Here is a 20,432-nt window from a genome sequence, read left to right as displayed (position 1 = left end):
TAATAGTTCAACCGTTACAAAAGCGAAATGTTGTTCGACCAAATGTGCAAAATGTGTAGTGATTAATAGGCTAAACGAATTTCTGTAAATAGTTGTTCGGCTTACTGTCTCATATGCCAACTAAATAGTCTGCTAAAGGTTGAGTTACGAAACGTTAGTCTGCGAAACAATACATCTGGTACAAATTCATCGGCGTACCGTTACTCGGCGAAGCGTTGTCTGCCAATCAATAATCTGCCTAAAAATAGTCGGCGAATCATAAGTTCCCCCCACACGTACGATTAGTCGATCGAATCGTAAAAGATCATCAGATCGATCGTATCAAGACGAAAATCGTACCGTATATGGGTTGATTATGAGACAGAAGACAGTTAATTTGGGCAAATAAAATTTAGGAGAAATATCTACGTGAAATACGATACGTAGTTTAGCTGTGAAAGTACGGTTGTGATGAATATTAAGGCTGGAAATATACGTCAGATTTTTCGATAAGTACGCACAGTCTTACAACTGGCAAAAAATTGTTTTCAAACATATTATTATGAGTACATTTTAACCCGAGCGAAGGCCGGTTTTTATCTAGTTGTATAATAAACGCATCGCATGCTAGTCTGGATTGTACCGGGATTACACGAGACGAGGCTCATCTCGATGCTATTTCCATTTAGTGGTATTTACCAAACAGCAATACTCCATTTGACTACTTCAGATTCTAGTTTATCGTATTTCGGAGATCATCGCATGATCTGTGGTAATAAAATGGAAATTTTGGTGAGATGTCATAAAATATAATAATATTATTATAATGTACAACAGTATTTTGTGTTACTATTTTTAGGGTTCCGTACCTTAGTTGGCAAAAATGAAACCCTCTGGGATGGATCTTAATCACTTTGTTGCCCGTTTGTCTGTATGTCTGATCGCCTGTCAAAGCCCTTTTTCTCAGCGACGCGTGAATGTACCAAGCTGAAATTAATACATAATTCTCAGGTTTACTACGACTTATATAGAGCGGTGAAAAATTAAAACTTCTAATTATACCTACAGTCTAAAGATATGAAATTAAAAATAGGGAAATAAAAACCGTTCTCTAGTAAGATGACCCGACACTGCGCCCATTTTGCTTAGGAGAGGAATTCTGCTAACACTGCATATTCATAGAAATTTAGGTACTCAAGTACCAATGTACGGAGCTCTCGGTGTGCGAGTCCGACTCTATGTTTTCTTACGATTGCGCAATTATCACAAACTATCTTGAATCAACAGTGTTATCAAGTTGACAGATCGTACCTATTGTATGTTAGATAAAAAAAATCTTTAGATTTTGTTTGAATAGGTAGTCGTACCTACATTATACTGAACTAGCAAATAATAATTTGTATTTATTGGTATTATCTAAAATTGTTAGAAAATATTCTACATCTATTTTTTCTATTTCAAATTCTACGGATTATTCTAGGAATTCTCTATTTAAATAAAGTTAATATATTATTAATTACAGAATTATTGCTACATACAGTATCTAAATCCAATCTACAATCATTGGCAATACGATCTTTATGCAACCAGATAAAAATTTGTCAATATACATAACTATTGGAAAACTCGGCTGTACTATCCATAATTCATTATGATTATTACGAATAAACTACTTTCCAAATCTACTTCAGTTTTTCCAGATTTTTGTAAGAAGTACGATAGGTTGCCGTGCCAGACTTAGTTTATGTTACATCATCCTGTAAATGAACTTTATTGACGCTTAATTGAAAACTACTTTGTAACTATACTCATTAAAATGGCAAGCTGTATAACTCATATAAAATCGAAGGCTGATTCGGGTCTGGCAACTTGTCAGTAGCCTCGTACACAATAATGGGAAAGAATTTTCATTACTACGCTTTATGTGACTTGTATAAACCTACGGACAAGTCGGCGCCTAATTGGATTCTTGTGTGAGAATTTCAGGATACTAAACGTGGAAATGAAAATAAAATGTGTTTGTTTCAAATGTTATTGAGAATGAAATGTGCGATTACAAATTCATACTATGGTAACATACTATGGTCGTGTATTAAAAATGATGAAAGAATGACCGAAGTGAAGAATCGTATAGACTTACAATACGATTTTACAATAAAATGAAATTGAATAAATGGCGTTACTTTAAATAGTTAAAATTATATTAAACACTGATATTACAAGTCCGTTTTGGTTTTTATTAATACTATTGCAAACCTAAATCTGATAATAATACACAAATAACAACAATAAAATGAAATAAGATTGAATTAAATTTGCAATACTTAAATAAATTAATCAAAAGAGGCCTAAAACTTTCTTTTCATATTTTTACGTCCGTAGGTATAGAATAGATCAAAAGACAGTATTTAGGTAACTATGGTCGCAGTTTCTCAAGCGCTGGCGCACTCGGCGCTGGGAATTGGCGAGCAGAAGCCATTGTTGCAGTACGGCGCATACACATTGTCGCAGGCTATCACTTTTCCACCAATAGGAACGCAGATGATCCTAGTGCTGCAATCTTGACAAGTATACTTCGGGTCAACAGTATAGTCGCAGGTAGTCCAGTTAACGTGGCCCCTGGCGTAATTTTCATTAGCGGGACCATCTTGTGCTGCCTGTCTCTTCGCTCGGCCCTGGTTCTCGTGGGGCCCTCCTTGGGATGTGTGAGGTCCACCTTGAGATACCTGGCCTAAAACCAGACCGATGATGGTGAACTGAAAAATATGATTTTGTTCTTTTAGTAGACCTTAATAAGTTCACAACTATTGGTAGAGTTGTTTTACGATAATTCCTGTGTTAAAAACCGATCAAGTGCGTGTCGGGGCACGTGCAGTGTAGGGTTCCGTACTAAAACGCAACAATAATATTCAATATTCAGTTTTGATTGACTCATCCCAGCCTATATATGTCCCACTGCTGGGCACAGGCCTCCTCTCAGAATGAGAGGGCTTGAGCCGTAGTTCCCACGCGGGCCCAGTGCGGATTAGGAACTTCACACACACCATTGAATTGCTGAGCAGGTTTGTGCAGGTTTCCTCACGATGTTTTCCTTCACCGTAAAGCTCGTGGTAAATTTCAAATGTAATTTCGCACATGAATTTCGAAAAACTCAGGTGCGAGCCGCGGCTTGAATCCACGATCCTCTGCTTGAGAGGTGATAGGTCAAACCACTAGGCCACCACGGCTTTGATCGACTATTACTCGTCAACTTGTTTAGCTTACTATAAGCTGTGATAGTTTTTCTTTTAATTTCGCGGCGTATAAGTAATGTTATTATGATTTTTTACAAATTTTTCAAACCAACAGTTTAGCTTGGAGAGGTGAACACTTGACCTTAGGAAAATATTTTACAAATGGATCTTTAGCTAACTTATAAATTTAAAAGACTTATTTAACGAGACCTCACGTAATGGATTGAAACGGAAATAAATATCCCCACTTTACGTGTATTCTAACAAATATTTTTTATCAAGATTTTATTTCACCATTTAACTAAGCCATTTAACAAAGTGGGAGAGACAACTATAAATACCCATGCAAAGTTACAGTTTCCTAGCACTAACAACCTCCAAGCTAAGCTGCGGCCGGATGAACAGACAGACGGATGGACATGGCGAAACTATAAGGCTACGGAATTTTATGTCATCACTCTAGTAACAAAGTGTCATAGGCATAATCGTAAAATTACTCTATTCATAACTATAGTAAGTAGAATTACCTATCTAAAATTATGTCAAAACTGGTTCATATATGATTCCATAAATTAAACTTTAACTGCGAATCTGAACAAAAATCTAATTAAACTTACCAGTGCCAAAAGGCAAATGCTGTGACTAACAATCGACATATTAACCAATGCAATGATACTATAATGCACCTGAATGCGATCCACTGCTTTTATACTTCCTTAATATGCCTTATCATAACCTATTGCTAGACAACACCGGGTTTCCCTAGTGGAAAGTCAATAACGTAGCGCACATTGTTTTTAAACAGAAAATTCTATTATTTGCTTCAAGAAATAGAGAAAGCAAATTCTATTAATCCTTTTTACAGAGCTTGAGTTTTCCTTATTTTACGTCGGTGATAGGGTATAATTCCTTTGTTATGGTTTCATCTAAACTTATCTTCTTTAAGCTTTAAATTTCCGAGGTAATCGTCTGAGTACTAGCCATCACAATCTTTAATTTAATGTAGGTAATTATAGGCCATTACTTAGCATGTCAAGCTTAAAGACATTTTATTTTTATTTTTAGATCATAATGATATGTGTTTGAGCTTTAAATAAATTCGTGTGTTGGCTGTTAGCAGGGAGATCCTCTTGGTCCCATTATTTTTAGCTTAGCAATAAACCCTATAATTTCTTCTTTGATTTCAAAATTTAACGTATGGTACCTTGATGACGGTTCCCTCGGTGGAAGAGCATGCTCAGTGTTGGAGGACCTAGAATCCATAATTAGTAAATTTTCTGCTATTGGACTTCATCTCAATGTTAACAAATGCGAATTATTTTACTCTGATCATTTCCCAGTTCACAGTAGAGAAGGCATTCCAACTAAACTAAATTCCCTCTGTCCCAACATTTTAGTGCAAAACAAAGCTTCGCTGTCGCTTTTAGGTGCACCAATTTTCAACGAGGCAATACCTCCTCTAATAAATTCTAAAATAGAGCATTTTCTATCTAACTCATCTCGCCTCTTCGAAATTAAACCTCATATGACAATTTACATACTTCGGCTATGCCTTTTTGCTCCTAAATTCGTGTATCTTCTACGTAGTTGCCCTTTATGGAATTTTCATGGCGTAACCAATTTAGTGGATTTAACTTTGAAAACACATTGTCGAAAATTTTAAATATTCATTTTGATGATCGTTCTTGGACGCAGGCTTCCCTCCCCATTTCTCTTGGAGGTTTAGGCATTCGCCTTACCTCTAGTTTGGCTCTACCGGTCTTTCTGTCTTCTGGTCACGGCTCGCTATCCCCTCATCGGAATGATCCTCAATAAACCTATAGCCGATGTTCGGGTTGAAGGCCTGGCTGAAGCATTGTTGGCTTGGAGGGCTTTATGTCCTGATGCTAGTTTACCTTCCGAGACAGAGAAACAGAAAAAGTGGGACCTACCTCTATCAGAGTTGACCTACGCAAGTATTTTAGAACAGAGCCCGGACGACACGGACAGGGCGAGACTTCTTGCCGTGGCACAAGGAGAATCGGGCCTTCTTCTCCTTTTGATAATTTAGGTACGGTTTTGGATCCCAATTGTCTACGTATAGCAGTAGGGCTGCGTTTGGGCGCGAAAATTTGCGAGCCTCACAGTTGTCTGTGTGGTCACCCTGCAGATCATCTGGAGCATCACGGACTTGCATGTGTTAGAATATAGGATGTAAACACCTAAATTATTTTAATTTATAAGTTTTGTTATTGTAACATTAATTTAAATCATTTTGTTATTATGTATAATCAATTAAGAGTATCTAAACTGTTCAATCTGTGACAAATGGATGGAGGTGGGGATCGACCTTAAATACCGATGTTCACCCGCAAAGAGGGGTATTTCGCTTGGGAATGGCTTAACGGCTTGAACTCCCCGTCTCCAGTCTAATTTGTCACAGATAAGTATTTTTCGTATTATTAGCTAAGACCTACGTACCTAGTTTAGCTGGTAGTGGTAATTTTATTTAAAACAAAATAATTTATTTAAGTTTACTTTGAGTCAATTCAAATTTACTGTACAAAGTGAAAACCGTAAAATAAATGTTCAGCCTGTTTGTGTTTTTCTAAAATTTGTCTCTTCTATATTATATACCCATAGCCCGTTATAATTTTCTAGATTTTACAGTAAGATAATTTTACAAAACTCAGATGAACAATTGAAACCCCTATCTTTTTTTTATTAAATCTAACACATGCTTGAAGAGCGCCGGCCGTTTTTACCGGCATTGGAGTCTCAATGACATAGTCAAGCGAGCGCTCACCTCAGTTGCCGTGCCGGCAGTTCTCGAGCCGAGTGGCACGCTGAGGGATGATGGCAAGAGACCAGATGGAGCCACACTTGTGCCCTGGAGTCTTGGACGTGCTCTAGTTTGGGACGGCACTTGCGTGGATACGTTAGCTCCGTCTCACGTCACAAGCACCGCTCGGAGAGCTGGGGCTGCAGCCGAACAAGCGCAAATAATAAAGTCCAGAAAGTACTCACAGCTATGCGCTAACTACGAATTTGTTGCGCTGGTTGTAGAGACTTTGGGCCCGTCGTCGTCTCAAACAAAAAAACTATGCAAGGAGTTGTCCACAAGGTTGGTCCATGCCACTGGTGATCTCAGGGCTGGCTCCTACTTTGCCCAACGGCTAAGTCTCGCGATCCAGCGTGGCAATGCTGCCAGTATACTGGGATCCTTACCGCGGGTCAACTGCGATAGTTTGTATTTTTAAATTAGTATAACTTGGGACAGTTAAGAAAAAGGTCAAACACGCGTTTCGTACTCAACAAAGTTTATTAAGGAAACTGACAAAACACAGTGGTAACGGAACATCGTTATTATTTATAATGTAACACGCAAATAACCACATAAACAAAAGAAAAACATTGACTGGGAGAGATCGCGTGAGCCGCGGAAGACGCGGCTGCAGCGGGAGATGCAATTAATGCCCGAGCGTAGTGATGGATCGATCGCGACTGGTAATCCGCGGTCGCGCGGCGGTCTCTCGCGCTGCATCTCGCGCATGCGCTGTACGAGGCGCAGGCGATGAAAAAACAAATGGCGGCCGGCTACTGCGAGCGTAGGGTACCGTTAGGGCGTTGATGGGTTTCCGCGCGTTATAGTCTCCCCCTAGTCCGAGAAAGGCGCCCTCGCAGTCGACTAGGAGTCATTTGTAAAATTTTTGCGCGGCCCTACCACGACGTCGCTTCTGTCTGACTGGAGCTTCGACTTGGCCTACGAAAGGCGTAAGGTGCGAGACGTGGTATTTCCCTAAGTTGGAGCCGTCCTGTATATTCTCCAAGGAGTAAGTAGTCGGGCTAAGCGCGGACGCGACCCGGTAGGGTCCGTCGCGTCGTGGTATGAATTTGGCTGTTTGGCCAGGCCTGTATCGTTTGCCCCTGGGTCTTAAGAAGAACAAGGTCACCCACCTTGTAATCTGGAGGCGGCCGACGACCTTCGTCTGCGTATTTTTTCTGAGATGCCTGGGCCTTCTCGTGCACGTCACGGGCCTCTTCTAAGGTCGTGGACATACGTTTCAGGTGCGGCGTTATGTTTGGGACGAATTGTCCGTCTCAATCACTGCTCGTAAGTCAGTGGCGGCGTCGGACGGTGCGCGCAGCTCCCTGCCGAAGGTTAGATAAGCCGGCGTGAACCCAGTGCTAGCAGTTACAGCTGAGTTCATGGCGTACCTGATGCGGCGAGATGAGTGTCCCATGTTGCATGGTCCTGCCCGACGAGGATGGCCAGCTGGGGTTTGAGATCCCTGTTCTTTCTCTCGATCGGATTCGCCTCTGGATGGTAGTATGGAGTGAGGACTTGGTCGATGCCCAGCACGTGGCAGACCTGCTGCATGACTTCACTCACGAACTGCACGCCGTTGTCACTGAGAAGACGGCGAGGGACCCCATACCTGAAGAAGACTTCATTGATGAGAGTCTTGGCACACTCGAAACTCGTGGCTGACTCCAGCGGGAAAAGCTCGACCCAGCGCGAACAGACATCTTCTATTATTAGGATCCATTTGTTGTGTCGTGGCGTCTCCACCAACGGGCCAAAGAGGTCTACAGACACAACCTCGAACCGTTTGGACATCGCGGGGTCTGGAGTAGCCCCGCGGGTTTCCTGGTGTCGGCCTTGTAGCGCTGACATGGCAAACATCCCTTGATGTGGTTGACGACGTAAGCTCGCATGCCAGGCCAGTAGAAGCGTGACTTGATGCGGCTTAGCGTTCGCTCGACCCCGAAGTGACCCGCCGTGGGTGCATCATGGAAATCGGCTAAGATAGCGGCGCGCTCGTGCTCAGGTACTACCAGACGCGCCTCCTCACTATCGTCCCCTTCAAGATCGTACCTGTATAAGATGCTGTCAGACACGATGTACCCGCGGTCGGACCAGGGTCTCCCCCTAAACGGGTCGTCGGATTCCATATCTTCGAGGATTTTACGTACCTCAGGATCCTTGAGTTGGTTTGCACGCATATCAGCGCTACCTCTCGACGGTAAGTCCACGACCGTAAGACAAAGATCGCAGCTTACGTTTTCAGTACAAACCGGGCGCGAGAGTGTGTCGGCGACGACATTTGCTCGTCCCGGTGTATACTCGATGCGTAGGTTAAACTCCTGCAAAGTTAACGCCCACCTAGCCAGGCGACCACTGGGAGAGCGCATGCTCATCAACCAGCGCAGGGGTGGTGGTCGGACTTTACAGTAATTTGGGCTCCTTCAATATACCCGCGAAACTTACTCACGGCCCACACAACGGCTAATGCCTCGCGTTCTGTGGTCGAGTAGTTCTTCTCAGCGTCGTTGAGAAGGCGGCTCGCGTACTCCACTGGTCGCTCGTCAAGTCCCTCCCCCTGCATAAGGACAGCCCCTAAACAATACCCACTGCTGTCAGTTCTGAGGACGAACGGCTTTGTCTCGTCAGCTTGACGCAGAATGGGAGCGGATACGAGGAGAGACTTGACGCGCTCAAAAGCCTCTTGCTGCTTCGTACCCCAGTTCCAGGCGCTTGCCTTCTTGAGAAGATTCGTGAGTGGCCTCGCGACTTCGGCGTAATTAGGGATAAAACGGCGAAACCAACTGGACGTCTGCAAGAAACATTTTAAATGCTTCACGTTCTGAGGGGTGTTCATACCTGAGATGGCAGCCGTTTTATCTGGGTCTACGTGGATACCGCCCGGTACGATCACGTGCCCGAGGAACTTAACTGAGTCGCGAGCGAAATAACTTTTCGCTCGGTTGATTCGCAGCCCGAACATGGCGAGTCGGTCGAAGACGGCTCTGAGGTCTGTCAGGTGTCGTTCGAAAGGGCCCGGCGACAAGACGATCAGGTCATCTAGATACGCCAGTAGAGACACGTCCTTCACGTTGGACCGGAACCTATCGATCAACCGTTGGAACGTAGCGCCTGAGTTCCGCAAACCCATCGGCATACGTTTGAATCTGTACGTACCTTGAGGCGAAACGAATGCGGTCTTGTCTCGGTCATCTGGATGAACGTTTACCTGAAAATATCCAGACCGCAAATCTAGCGTTGTCATGAACTCGCTGGTTTTAGCCGTGTGCAAGATATCTTCGATTCTAGGGAGCGGGTATCTGTCGGCTTCGGTAACAGCGTTCAACTTACGATAATCGATGCAGAGCCTCATACTCCCGTCCTTCTTTGAAACTAAGACGACGTTAGAGGCCCAAGGCGATTCGCATTCCTCAATAACGTCGTCCCGTAACAACTTCTCCAGCTCCGTCTTCAAAGCTTCTCTGCGGCTTTGCGACAACCTATATGGGGGTGACGCTATTGGCTCCTGGTTCTCGCTTACTTTAATCCTATGGGTAGCGAATTCGGTGGCCGGGCCGTTAGGAGCGAACTGAGGCGCTCTCTCCTCGATGAAAGCGTTGAGCGCGCGTGCTTGGTCCTGGGACAGCTTTGATCCTTCGTCACCACGCAACGCCAAGCCGGATGACTCCGCACGCATCAGCTCGGTATCGCTGGCGCTGTTAAGGTGGTACTTACGCACAAAAACGAAGCGACGTTCAGGGTCATCAGCAAAACTCCAAGAGTCCCGGGATCCATCCAGTACTATACCGGCTTTAGCCAGGAACTCGAAGCCCAAGAGAGTCCTGGTATCGTCACCAGGAAGAACCATGAAATTTGCAGAGAAACAGCGACCCTCGATGGTGATGGGCACCTCAGCAGTGAGGACATCTCTGGTCTGCTGGGTGCCGTCGGCCAGGCGTAGAGTTCGTTGTACGTTCTGAAAACTTACATTATTTGCTACCAAGATAGCATAAAGACTGGGGCTTGCAACACAGTGGGTGGCCCCAGTATCGATAATCGCCACTCCTTCACGATCAAAAACACTTATCATCAATGTCGGATGCGGTGTGCATTGCACGTCATTGTTATAGTTGAAGTCGGCATTTTTGTCGGAATTGCACGTCTCGCACCTTGACCTTATCACCCCTTGCTTCCCACAACCGTAACAACGAATAGGCGCGGCTACCCCATTCGTGACAGGCGCGGTTGTCCTATCCGTATTGGGTGCACTTACCCTATCCGAAATAGAGAAGCGTTTACCTTACTAGAAAAAGGTGCACTCACCCTATTTCCTCCGTTAGTGTTTCGACAGACTTCAGCGGCGTGGCCGTAGACTTTGCATGCTGAACATCGTACTCGATTACGTTTAGGCTTATCGGGCGCGTTCGGAATAGACCCACCCGTATTAGTGTTATAGACGCTAATCGCAGGTACTTTCTCAGTAACGCTATCGCTCGCAATAGTTGTAGAACTTAGTTTTATCGCGGATTCGTTTATCGTGTCTTCCGCGGCTCGCGCTTTACTTAACAAGCTATCCACTGACTCGATAGTGTCGCGCGGCAGACGTTTACGCACGCGCCTATGCAATAGGCCGTAAATTACGTCAATTTGCATCGTTTCCGGCACTACATACGGTAATTTAACTAATAACGCGCGTATCTTGCAAACAAATACTTCGGCGCGTTCGGACTGTTGTTCCGCGCTGAAAATTTCGCGCAAAATTTTATACGCCGGTCGCGGTGCGCCGTAAACTGCGCGTAGGCGGGTGGCGGCGTCGCTCCACGTAGTTACGGTGCTCTTCACGCCGCGCCACCACACGGCGGCGTCCCCTTCTAGCAGCATGGACAGGCCCCGCACGGCGTGCTCGTCGCTCACGGCGGTGCACTCCTTGTATACTTCCACGGCGTCCAGGAAAGCTTCTAGTACTTCTGGGTCTCGCGCGCGTCCGTTAAAGCGCGCGGTGCACGTGCTGAAGTTCCCCGGCGGCGCGGCGGCGGCGGCTGGCTTCGTTTTTATTCTCCTACTTTTTTTATTAATATTTGTAACTTAATGTGTTAAATTTTTAGTTGCTATTTTTTCAGTTTAGTTATGATGTATATACTGTGTTAGTTTAGGTTAGGATAGTTTTTACTTCAATTGTACCATTTAAGCTGATCATTATTTTCTTAAACACCTAATTTTAATTGTATGGTTTATGGTTTTTATTTAATGCTTAATTCAGAAGAATTAATATAAGGGTACAGGAATGTGAATAAGTAAATATAGGTGCTTATGCTAGTTGTTTTTTTATTTATGGCACTACGTAATTAAATTACCTACAATGCTCTATGTTTTATGTGAATATAAAGAAATAACAGATGTACTGGATACAGTAAAACGTTTCTGGGATAAAATAGTAATAATTACTAGTACTTTCTGGAATTAAATGATGAAGATGATTGTTTTGGATTGCTGGAACTGGCTTATTCTTCTGTTTCTACTTCGCTCACGCTCACGCAGTCGTCGCTAGGAATAGCAGAACAGAAGCCGTTTCTGCAGTGAGGCATGGCAGCGCTGCCGCAGAACTTAAGTATTCCACCAACAGCCTTGCAGATAAGACGGGTGTTGCAATCGTGACACGTGAACTTGGGGATAGCTCTCCAATCACAGGTAGTCCAGTTTTTGTGTTTTCGTCTTTTGTTAGTGCTTTGATTAAATTCAGCATCATCGGCTCCAGTTTCTTCTGCAGCTGTGTCATCCACTTCTACTTCGTAGAGAGTGCCATAGCCTACTTTTTATCCTGGAAAAATGCACAGTTCCCGAGGGGACAGCGCGCGATAACCAAATTCCACGCTGGTGAAGCCACGGGCAAAAGCTACTAAATAATAAGTCCATAGTGTCAATAAATAGTCCAAAGCCTGACAATGCCAAATTGAAGCCAAATTGAAAGTGCAGGTTACCGATAATAGGTAAATAATGGAAAATTCTCATTCTAACTTGAATAAAGATTATTCCAGTTCAAAGCAGTGGCACGCTACGTCACAGTTGTGATGGTCAATTATAGGTTACTAGCTTTTGCCCGCGACTTCGTCTGCGTAGATTTCAATATTTACACAATACTCCCCATACAGTCCCAGTACAGTCGATCCTTTAGTCGAACCATTTGAGTCCCGGGTATGTACTGCCTTTTTAGAACTTTTCATTTCGGAACTCTAAAACTGTAAATATTTCAAGATTTATTTCAGGGCCATCGTGTAGAACCCTTTAGGTTACGTTAGGTTAGTTTTATATAAATCCTGAAACATTTATAGTTTTATTAATATTAAACAGTGGGAAATGAAAAGTTGCGAAATGAATCAGGTTGCCAAACGTTTTTCGCCGAAACATTAGTAATTCTTTGAGTCCTGAGTCAGGACCTAGCTGTAAAACAGGGTCTCCAGATGTCTCCCCAAAATTGTTAACGAAAATTATTAAGAAAAATACTTAAAAAAACGGACACATCCATACAATATTTTGGTTACACACCTGCAGACCCTGTTTTTACAGCTCGGAATCATGGACTGGGTTTACCTCCCAAATTTTGTTCAAATCGGAAAGATAAACTCAGGGAACAACGGTAGATAGAAATAATGGTATTGTATCATGCTCAAGGAACAAAATTTTACATACAGGAAGGCATGGGAACGCGTATAAAACGAGAGCCCAAAATTGTTTGACATTTATACTCCGCAAAGGCGCAAAGGAGGCGATACGTATGATTATCAATGCGCTATAATTTCGATTAGATATAGTTCATGTAATCATTAGGCAAGAGCCAGTTGGATTCGTAAGAGGACAGCAAATAAAATTTAAGGAATAATATCCAAATTGAACTTTATTATTACACATTATATATGACTATTAGAAAACTAACATGAGGTAAGTCTTAGGTATAATATGACAAGATATCTCAATACACAATACCTACTTAGGGTTTGTTTGTAATCGCAAACAAAACAATAACACACAGCCTTTTCAAAAACACAAATTTTATTACAATTTAACAAAATGCGTCACAGTTTGTGACCGCTAAAACAAATGAGGATCGGATGACCACATAATCGTTAGAGTATATGATCTTGGTATCAGAACAACGCTGCCGTTGATAGGTTGATCGAGGCTCAATAAAGGTGTTTAGGCTGTGGTTGGGACGGCACTGGCCGGGGCGCACCCAGCGGAGGGAGTGGCAGAGCACTCTCCGAGGTTGCAGTACGGGAGAGTGGGGTCAGTGCAGGCACGCTGCAGACCGCCGACTTTAGTGCAGACCAGTTTGGTGTTGCAGTTCACGCAGGCGCTTCCCACGGCGGTGCAAGGGTTCCACGTGGGGTACCAAGGGGCAGATGCTACCCACGGGGGCAACCAAGGGTTGGCAACGCCACCAGCGCCACCCCAGCCGCCGACTCCGGCACCCCACGGCCCAGCTATGGGTGCTCCCCAGCCACCAGCTGCTGGCACGGCTGACGCTACTGCGACCTGTAGATAACACAAGCAATTATTAACAATCTCCTAAAACTGTACCCAAGCTAGCCTGTTCATACTTTTTTCGCGATTAGAAACAATTTGAAATTTATATTTAGATAAGTACGAGTAGTTATTACTGAAAATTGTCTGGGTTTCAAACTTGAAATTTAAAATTGGCATTTAAATTTCTGATCCTTTAATGATGAACCTTTTTTTTTGATGATTTTGTATAAGATGAGCTAAACTCCAATATTATGACTTCAACACTTACCATAACACAAAGAGCTAATACAATCTTGGAAACCATTTTTGATGATTAAGTTGATTCGTAATCGTTCGTTCGTGTTTTTGCTTCAACTAGTTGTTGTGGAGGCGTACAGTGTTCCTTGTCTTTTATACAATATTCTATTTAGATAAAAGATTAATGTTTAACAACCCATTAAGATAGTAACAGCTGAGGTTTTCCCAATTGATGTGAATAATATTCAAAACAGATAAGGTAAGTTTTGTACCGATAGCAGCATCAATTTGCTGATGTTGAAAGATATCCATTTGTGTCTAAACAAGGAGAGGCAGTAGGTGAAAGATGTCTGCATATTACAATTTAATATGCTCTAATACTATCAACGTATTGCTTTGATAGTCTTCACTCTTCTTTCACAATAGACCAACATTCTGGTTTCACACACAGCCTACTCTAAAACTTAAGAAAAACATTTTATCATCTCATCTCGGCCTATGTACGTCTCACTGCAAGGCACACGTCTCCTCTCAGAGTGCCAGGGCTGTGGCCACAATTCCCACGCGGGCCCAGCGCGGATTGGGTACTAGACACACCACAATTTAGTCTTTTTGCAGGAGTATGTAAGGTTCCTCGCGATGTTTTCCTTCATCGTAAAGCTCATGGTAAACTTCAAATGTAATTCCACACATTAAATCTTGCTTTGAGAAAAAAAAATAGTAAATAGTGGTTTTAATATCAGTTAAAAAAAATTATGCCAAAGATTATGACAATGAAATTAAATGGCTTATCAAATTAACTACTTACTTACTATATGTATGTATGTTATATAAGATATTTTTAAATGGCATTGACAAAAGCACATTAACAACATTCTTTATTTGCTTTAAAATAAAGGGGGTTATCTATTGTTTGCTCGAAAGTTATATGCCATAATTTCATTATCCCGAACTTCACATGCCCAAAACTTCATTTGCCCGAATGTTTCGTTTATTAGAAAAATCATTTGATATATTCTTATTTTCCCGAAAATTAGATGCCATAATGATACGAATGCAATACGTATTGTTTTCCATATTATTAAGTGCAACAACATTATTTTATAGAATATTCAAACGCCATACTACATAGTGTTTATTTTGATTATGATTGATTAAAATTGCTTTTTTCTATTAAAAAAATACCTAACATTGAAGGCTAAGGCGGGAGCGAAGCGGAGCGTAGCTTCGGAACCTAACCTATCCGAGTCGCTTCTGCTCCGAAACGTTTTGCTCGCTCGCTTCGTTCGCTCGCACAAATCAAATGTCGCAATTTTTACCAAACGTAATCTTTGTGATTAAAATTTACCTAATTCAAAGGCTTGTTTGACGTATGGGATTTATTAGTATATAGTGTCGATACTCACCATTTATATGGATGGCAAATGATATTATGGCATGTGATACTTATGGCTTACAATGATTATGAAAAATGAAATTATTGAAATTAATATTATGGCAAAACAAAGATTCTGTCATTTGATTAATATGGTAAACAATTAGTAGTGAAAATGAATTTATAAGAAACAATATTATGACGGTTGAACATGAAATTCGGGCAAGCAAAGGTATACCAAAATAAAGGCCACTATTTTCTATTTTTGTTGGTAACCTTCTAGTTCGTAAATATCAGATTTTTATGTGTGTGATATTTGGAACAATTTATTTTGCCGACTCTACGTTCAACTAACTTGTTTTTGCAGTGTTTCTGTTGACACGGTAGGGAAATTTTCAGAGAGCTATTTGCACTTGGATTACATCCCGCTATGTGCACAATTACAGGGGGGCCGCTACCATGTGATTAAATTGCCGCTACGTGAAGCATGCAATCCTCATGCGTTGTTACTAGCTGGCACGAAATAATAATGATAATGAACCTAACCAAAAACCTGGCTCTTAGTAAATAAGCAATATCTAAACATGAAGCAAATAAAATGTGCTTCTTACTCGTAATACATGCCTACTTATCATGATCGGTATCGCCATCTTACGGTATCCGTTCATTTCGCAACTTACGTTTGGCAACCTGATTCATTTCGCAACTTTTACTTTCACAAACTCTAAAACTGTAAATATTTCAGGATTTATTTCAAGATCATCGTGTAAAACCCTTTAGGTTAGGTTAGGTTAGTTTAATAAAAATCCTGAAATATTTACAGTTTCAGAATATTAAAAAGTTGCGAAATGAATTAGGTTGCCAAACGTTAGTTGCGAAACATTAATGAACTCCATCTTACTGATTATATCTGCGCAGCTGCTGCAGCTGAAAATGCAACTGCAACCCTCTGAAGTTGCGGGTATTAATGTCCATGGGTTGTGGTGACCATTTACAAGTGACCCTATTTGCTCGGTTGCGTTTATGCTACCTACACAATTGTTTGGCTACAAAATTTTGGGTTGCAAGTGCTTTGTTATAAGTAGTTAATTTATAAAAATAGGTTAGTTAATTTATATAAACAGTCGTGTGATAAACAGAAAAACAAAATACTTAAAAAATAAATATATTTAATAATTATAATAATAATAATAATATTTTATTCATCAAGAAGAGATTGTACATAATTTTATGAAGTCACTGACCACTGAACTAGGTGTAAACCTGTATCTCAGGTGTCAGCATCTACTCTCAAATTCATTACAACATTACAAGTGAACGGTTTCAAGATAAAATCAAAACATTATTTATTTATTTTATTTCATAGTGCGCTAAATGACCTCATCCGTCGGGCCCTCACTACCGCTTCAATTCCAGCAACTCTATCTTAGGGTCAATGCCTGTGACGGAAAATCTTGACGAAATTTTTACTTTGTAATTTTAGTTTAGCTTATATTTAGTTTTCTAATTGTTTTTAGTCAACCGTAGTCAACTAGGAAAGGAACCCTTATAGTTTCGCTACGTCTGACCACGGCTAAGCTCAGAGTTCGTTAGTACTAGAAAGCTGTTATTTGACATGAATATACTTATCAGACACGCCGACAAAGTGGTAAAATAAAAAAAAACAAAAAAAAATTTTAGGGTGCCTCCCTTACACGCAAAGTGGGAATGATTTATTTTCACTTCCCTCCTATGTTGTGGGGTATCGTAGGTATTTAAAACAAAAATGAAAAGGGGTTTGCAAAATCAGAAAGCCAGTCTCGCCATTTCCTCCGCCTTTCCCTTAGACATTATGTATATTACAGTTACAGTAGACACTATATTTGAGCATAGGCTCGCCAATGCCGGTCGCAATTATTTCCTTAATACCTCCGTTTATGATGTAATTTTATATTACGCCATACATAATAATTAAGGTCTTCCTATGACATTAATAGACTGTTCATCAGTCAAAAAAAATGTATAAGGGCCATCTGCAATAAGCCCCCCTTAACATCGCGTAGACAACTATTTGATGACATGAAACTATTAACCCTACCATCGCTGTATATACTAGAGATGTGCAAATTCGTAAAATTAAATCCTAACCTATTTACGCAGCTCAAAAAATGTTGTCAGTTCAATACTAGGTATCCCAATAGACTAGTACTACCTAAAACTGTTTCGAAATTACGCTCAAGGAATTGTTACAATATGGCAGTAAGGTCTTTAACAATATTCCACGAGATATTGCTGACTTGAAATATAACCAATTTGTAAGAGTACTTTTTAAATGGTTACTCATAAAAAGATTCTATTGTTTATAGGATTTCCTGTCCAAAAGAAATTGATCGAAAGGAAATGAGAGTGACATGTCTTAATAATAATAATAATGATAATAATAATAGCTTATTTCCAGATAATTATCCATAAAATTGTTATGGGCTTAAAATATCTTAGTAATAAATATATGTGTCTGCTAATAATGTCTAATCTCCATAAATTATTTAATGTTATAAGTTGCTTGGCCTACTATTGGTTCTTCATCATCATCATCATCATCATCCCAGCCCCACCATAGGCCTCCTCTCAGAACAAGAGGGACTATTGGTTCTTAGTCGTAAATTATTACATGAAATTAATTTCTACGATTTCTACGATTTCAACTTTTATATTCACATGCTGGTGATGCCGGCGAGAGTGCTGAGCATTATACTCATTTTTATGTGTATAGCCTGAGATCTGGACGCGGGAAAAGCGATCGTCAATTGTCAGTTTGTAAAAGAAGTCTGGCCCGAGTCGACAGTCTCAGGAACTGTTACGCGTTTCTTTATTATCGTTATGATAGCTGCATTTCTAAGATTTCAGTGAATGAGTGTCGTATTGTTTTGGTTTTATCTTGACCAGTGGACTTTTGTTAGTTCTTCAAAATAGTTTCATTCTCTGCCCGAATCCCACTTATTATGCCCACATTGATCATGTCAGGGTCGGATCCCGGCTCTCTAAGTCCTATCTTACGACTTATCTATATAATGTCACTTTCTTCTTTAAAATATTGTATACCATGAAAAGACACTGTAAAACTTTTAATACCTTATTTATATATCTATGGTCTTACAATAAATGATTTGAATTTGAATTTGAAGATAAACTTGTATTTATACCAAATAAAAAAATCGGCACACTTTAAAAACCCTATAAATTTGCTGATCTAAAACTGATAAGTTTTTGGATATCGATACCTTTAGGTTCAATTGGCGTAAAGGACAAAATACCGAAAATGAGTTATATATACAGTTTTGTTCAGAATTTCAAGCTCTATCGATCTGTATTGTTAAAATTTTGATATCTTGAAAAATTCGACCTTTACGCCCCATATATTGACATGCCTAAAGACCAGAAACAAATAATTTATTGGGTGTAAATATCAAACCTGAAATAACATGGAACGTAAAGGTAATCATAAACTATAAACTACGACGTAAAGTCATAAATTTATGCATCTTGACCTTTAAGACCTGCCATTTGCATGACTATAATAACAAGACATGTAATGAATATGGGTGTATAGGACTCACTTTATAATGTTTGCCCTTTACGACCTGATTAGCTGGAACCGTTTCATGTTAGTTGGTCCTTTACTACCTACATTTATCATAAAAATAGTGAACTTATAAACAATATTTATTTATTATTCTTGTCTTTGATGATGTCACTTTGTAATTGAAACGTTTTAAGAGGTAGGTAAACGATAACTTTAGGTTCAATTGTCGTAAAGGACAAAATGCCACTTTTTACAAGAAAAAAACGTTTTTTATTTCAAAAAATCTGTTGTATTTTTTTTCTTTGTTGACCAATATTTTCGATGTCTATGAGAAAAGTGCTTAGAATTCTTGTCTTTACAGGTTAGTCTGGTGACCATAACGCTAAATAAGATAGTTAAAAAGTTAAGTGTCCTTTACACCGTGGAAAAAACGTCCAGTAGTCCCTTACGTCCACATCATTTTAAAAAATATATAGTAATTTGGGCCGTAAAGGTCACTTTCATACAAAGTAAATGCAATTTTGGGGTGTAAAGTTCACTATAACTTACTAAATACTTTTTATTTTCTGAAGATTACTATAGCTATAGGAGTAAATTATGTAAGAATATTTAGTATTTTGCTATAGTTATACCTCTTTAGCCCTCTTGTTCTGAGAGGAGGCCTGTGCCCAGCAGTGGGACGCGTATATAGGCTGGGATGATGATGATGATGATGATAGTTATACGCTAGTAATTATAAGGTAATGATATTATTGATTACGTAACGATAAATTATCGTAAAACACATTTTCACAGTGAATTAACATCCATGGAATATATTATATATTATTGTTGTGTAAATACTTATTAATTATATTTTGGTTCGTTGTTTTATGTTAGTAAATTAATCTAGGTTGTGTTGTGAATAGAAACTCAATGATGATAATGGTAACAAATTATTTTAATCATCTTTAAAAATCAGATAACTCGCAGCTAACATACATTAGGTATTTACTTCACTCTTATAATCAACTAACTCGACTTAGTCCAAGATATTTTTTTATAATGAGATCGCTTTAAAGTCAAGTTATGCTTACATTAACCCTAACAAGTCATATCTGAACAGCAAAACTCTTAACGCTTCAGTTGGAATCACAAAACAAAATATTTTGTTTTAATAAACAGTAGTTTTTTTCTAGAAACTTAATGATATTAGTTCCTGAGAGTAATAACTTACTAAAACATTTGTTTTGTTGCAGTGTTTGCTAATTTAAGGCTCTAAGTACAAAAATGTTATAGTAAATTATTACTGTCAGGAACTAATATTTATTTATAAGTATTTATTACATTTATTTATAAGTAATATTTATAAGTTCATTTTAACAAAATATTTTGTTTTGTGATTCCAACTGAAGCAGAGTTTTACTATTCAAGTACATTTTGTAATATGCAGCAAAAAGTACAAATATACTTTATTAGGGTTAATGATTTTTAATTTTATTTTGGATAAATCGCGTTAGTTGATTATAAGAATGAAGTAAATATCTAATGTATATGAGCTATGAGTTATCTGATTATTAAAGATGATTAAAATAAATTTTATTGTTACCTTTACCATCATTGTTTTCATTCACAATACAACCTAGATTAATTTACTAACATAAAACAACGAACCAAACGAATTAATAAATATTTACACAACAATAATTTACTTCCATGAATGTAAGTTCAGTGTGATAATGTGCTTTACGCTAATTTATC

At 39.8% G+C, this 20,432-nt stretch overlaps 2 protein-coding genes across 2 annotated transcripts; both read right to left on the bottom strand.

Moving 5' to 3' along the window:
- Positions 1–1,484: 1,484 nt before the first annotated feature.
- LOC141440958 (uncharacterized) lies at positions 1,485–3,920 on the bottom strand. Its single transcript, XM_074105551.1, has 2 exons — positions 3,830–3,920; positions 1,485–2,735 (listed from the first exon to the last, which is right to left on the bottom strand). The coding sequence occupies exons 1-2, from the start codon at positions 3,866–3,868 to the stop codon at positions 2,412–2,414; spliced, it is 363 nt and encodes a 120-aa protein (XP_073961652.1). The 5' UTR covers positions 3,869–3,920; the 3' UTR covers positions 1,485–2,411.
- An 8,951-nt stretch (positions 3,921–12,871) lies between these two features.
- LOC141440835 (uncharacterized) lies at positions 12,872–13,894 on the bottom strand. Its single transcript, XM_074105397.1, has 2 exons — positions 13,787–13,894; positions 12,872–13,527 (listed from the first exon to the last, which is right to left on the bottom strand). Exons 1-2 carry the CDS (start codon positions 13,820–13,822, stop codon positions 13,189–13,191), a joined length of 375 nt encoding a protein of 124 aa, XP_073961498.1. The 5' UTR covers positions 13,823–13,894; the 3' UTR covers positions 12,872–13,188.
- Between the last annotated feature and the right edge of the window lie 6,538 nt (positions 13,895–20,432).

This window comes from Choristoneura fumiferana, chromosome 23 (assembly GCF_025370935.1).
Source record: "Choristoneura fumiferana chromosome 23, NRCan_CFum_1, whole genome shotgun sequence".
Taxonomy (NCBI): domain Eukaryota; kingdom Metazoa; phylum Arthropoda; class Insecta; order Lepidoptera; family Tortricidae; genus Choristoneura; species Choristoneura fumiferana.
This window is presented reverse-complemented; position numbering and strand designations above follow the sequence as displayed.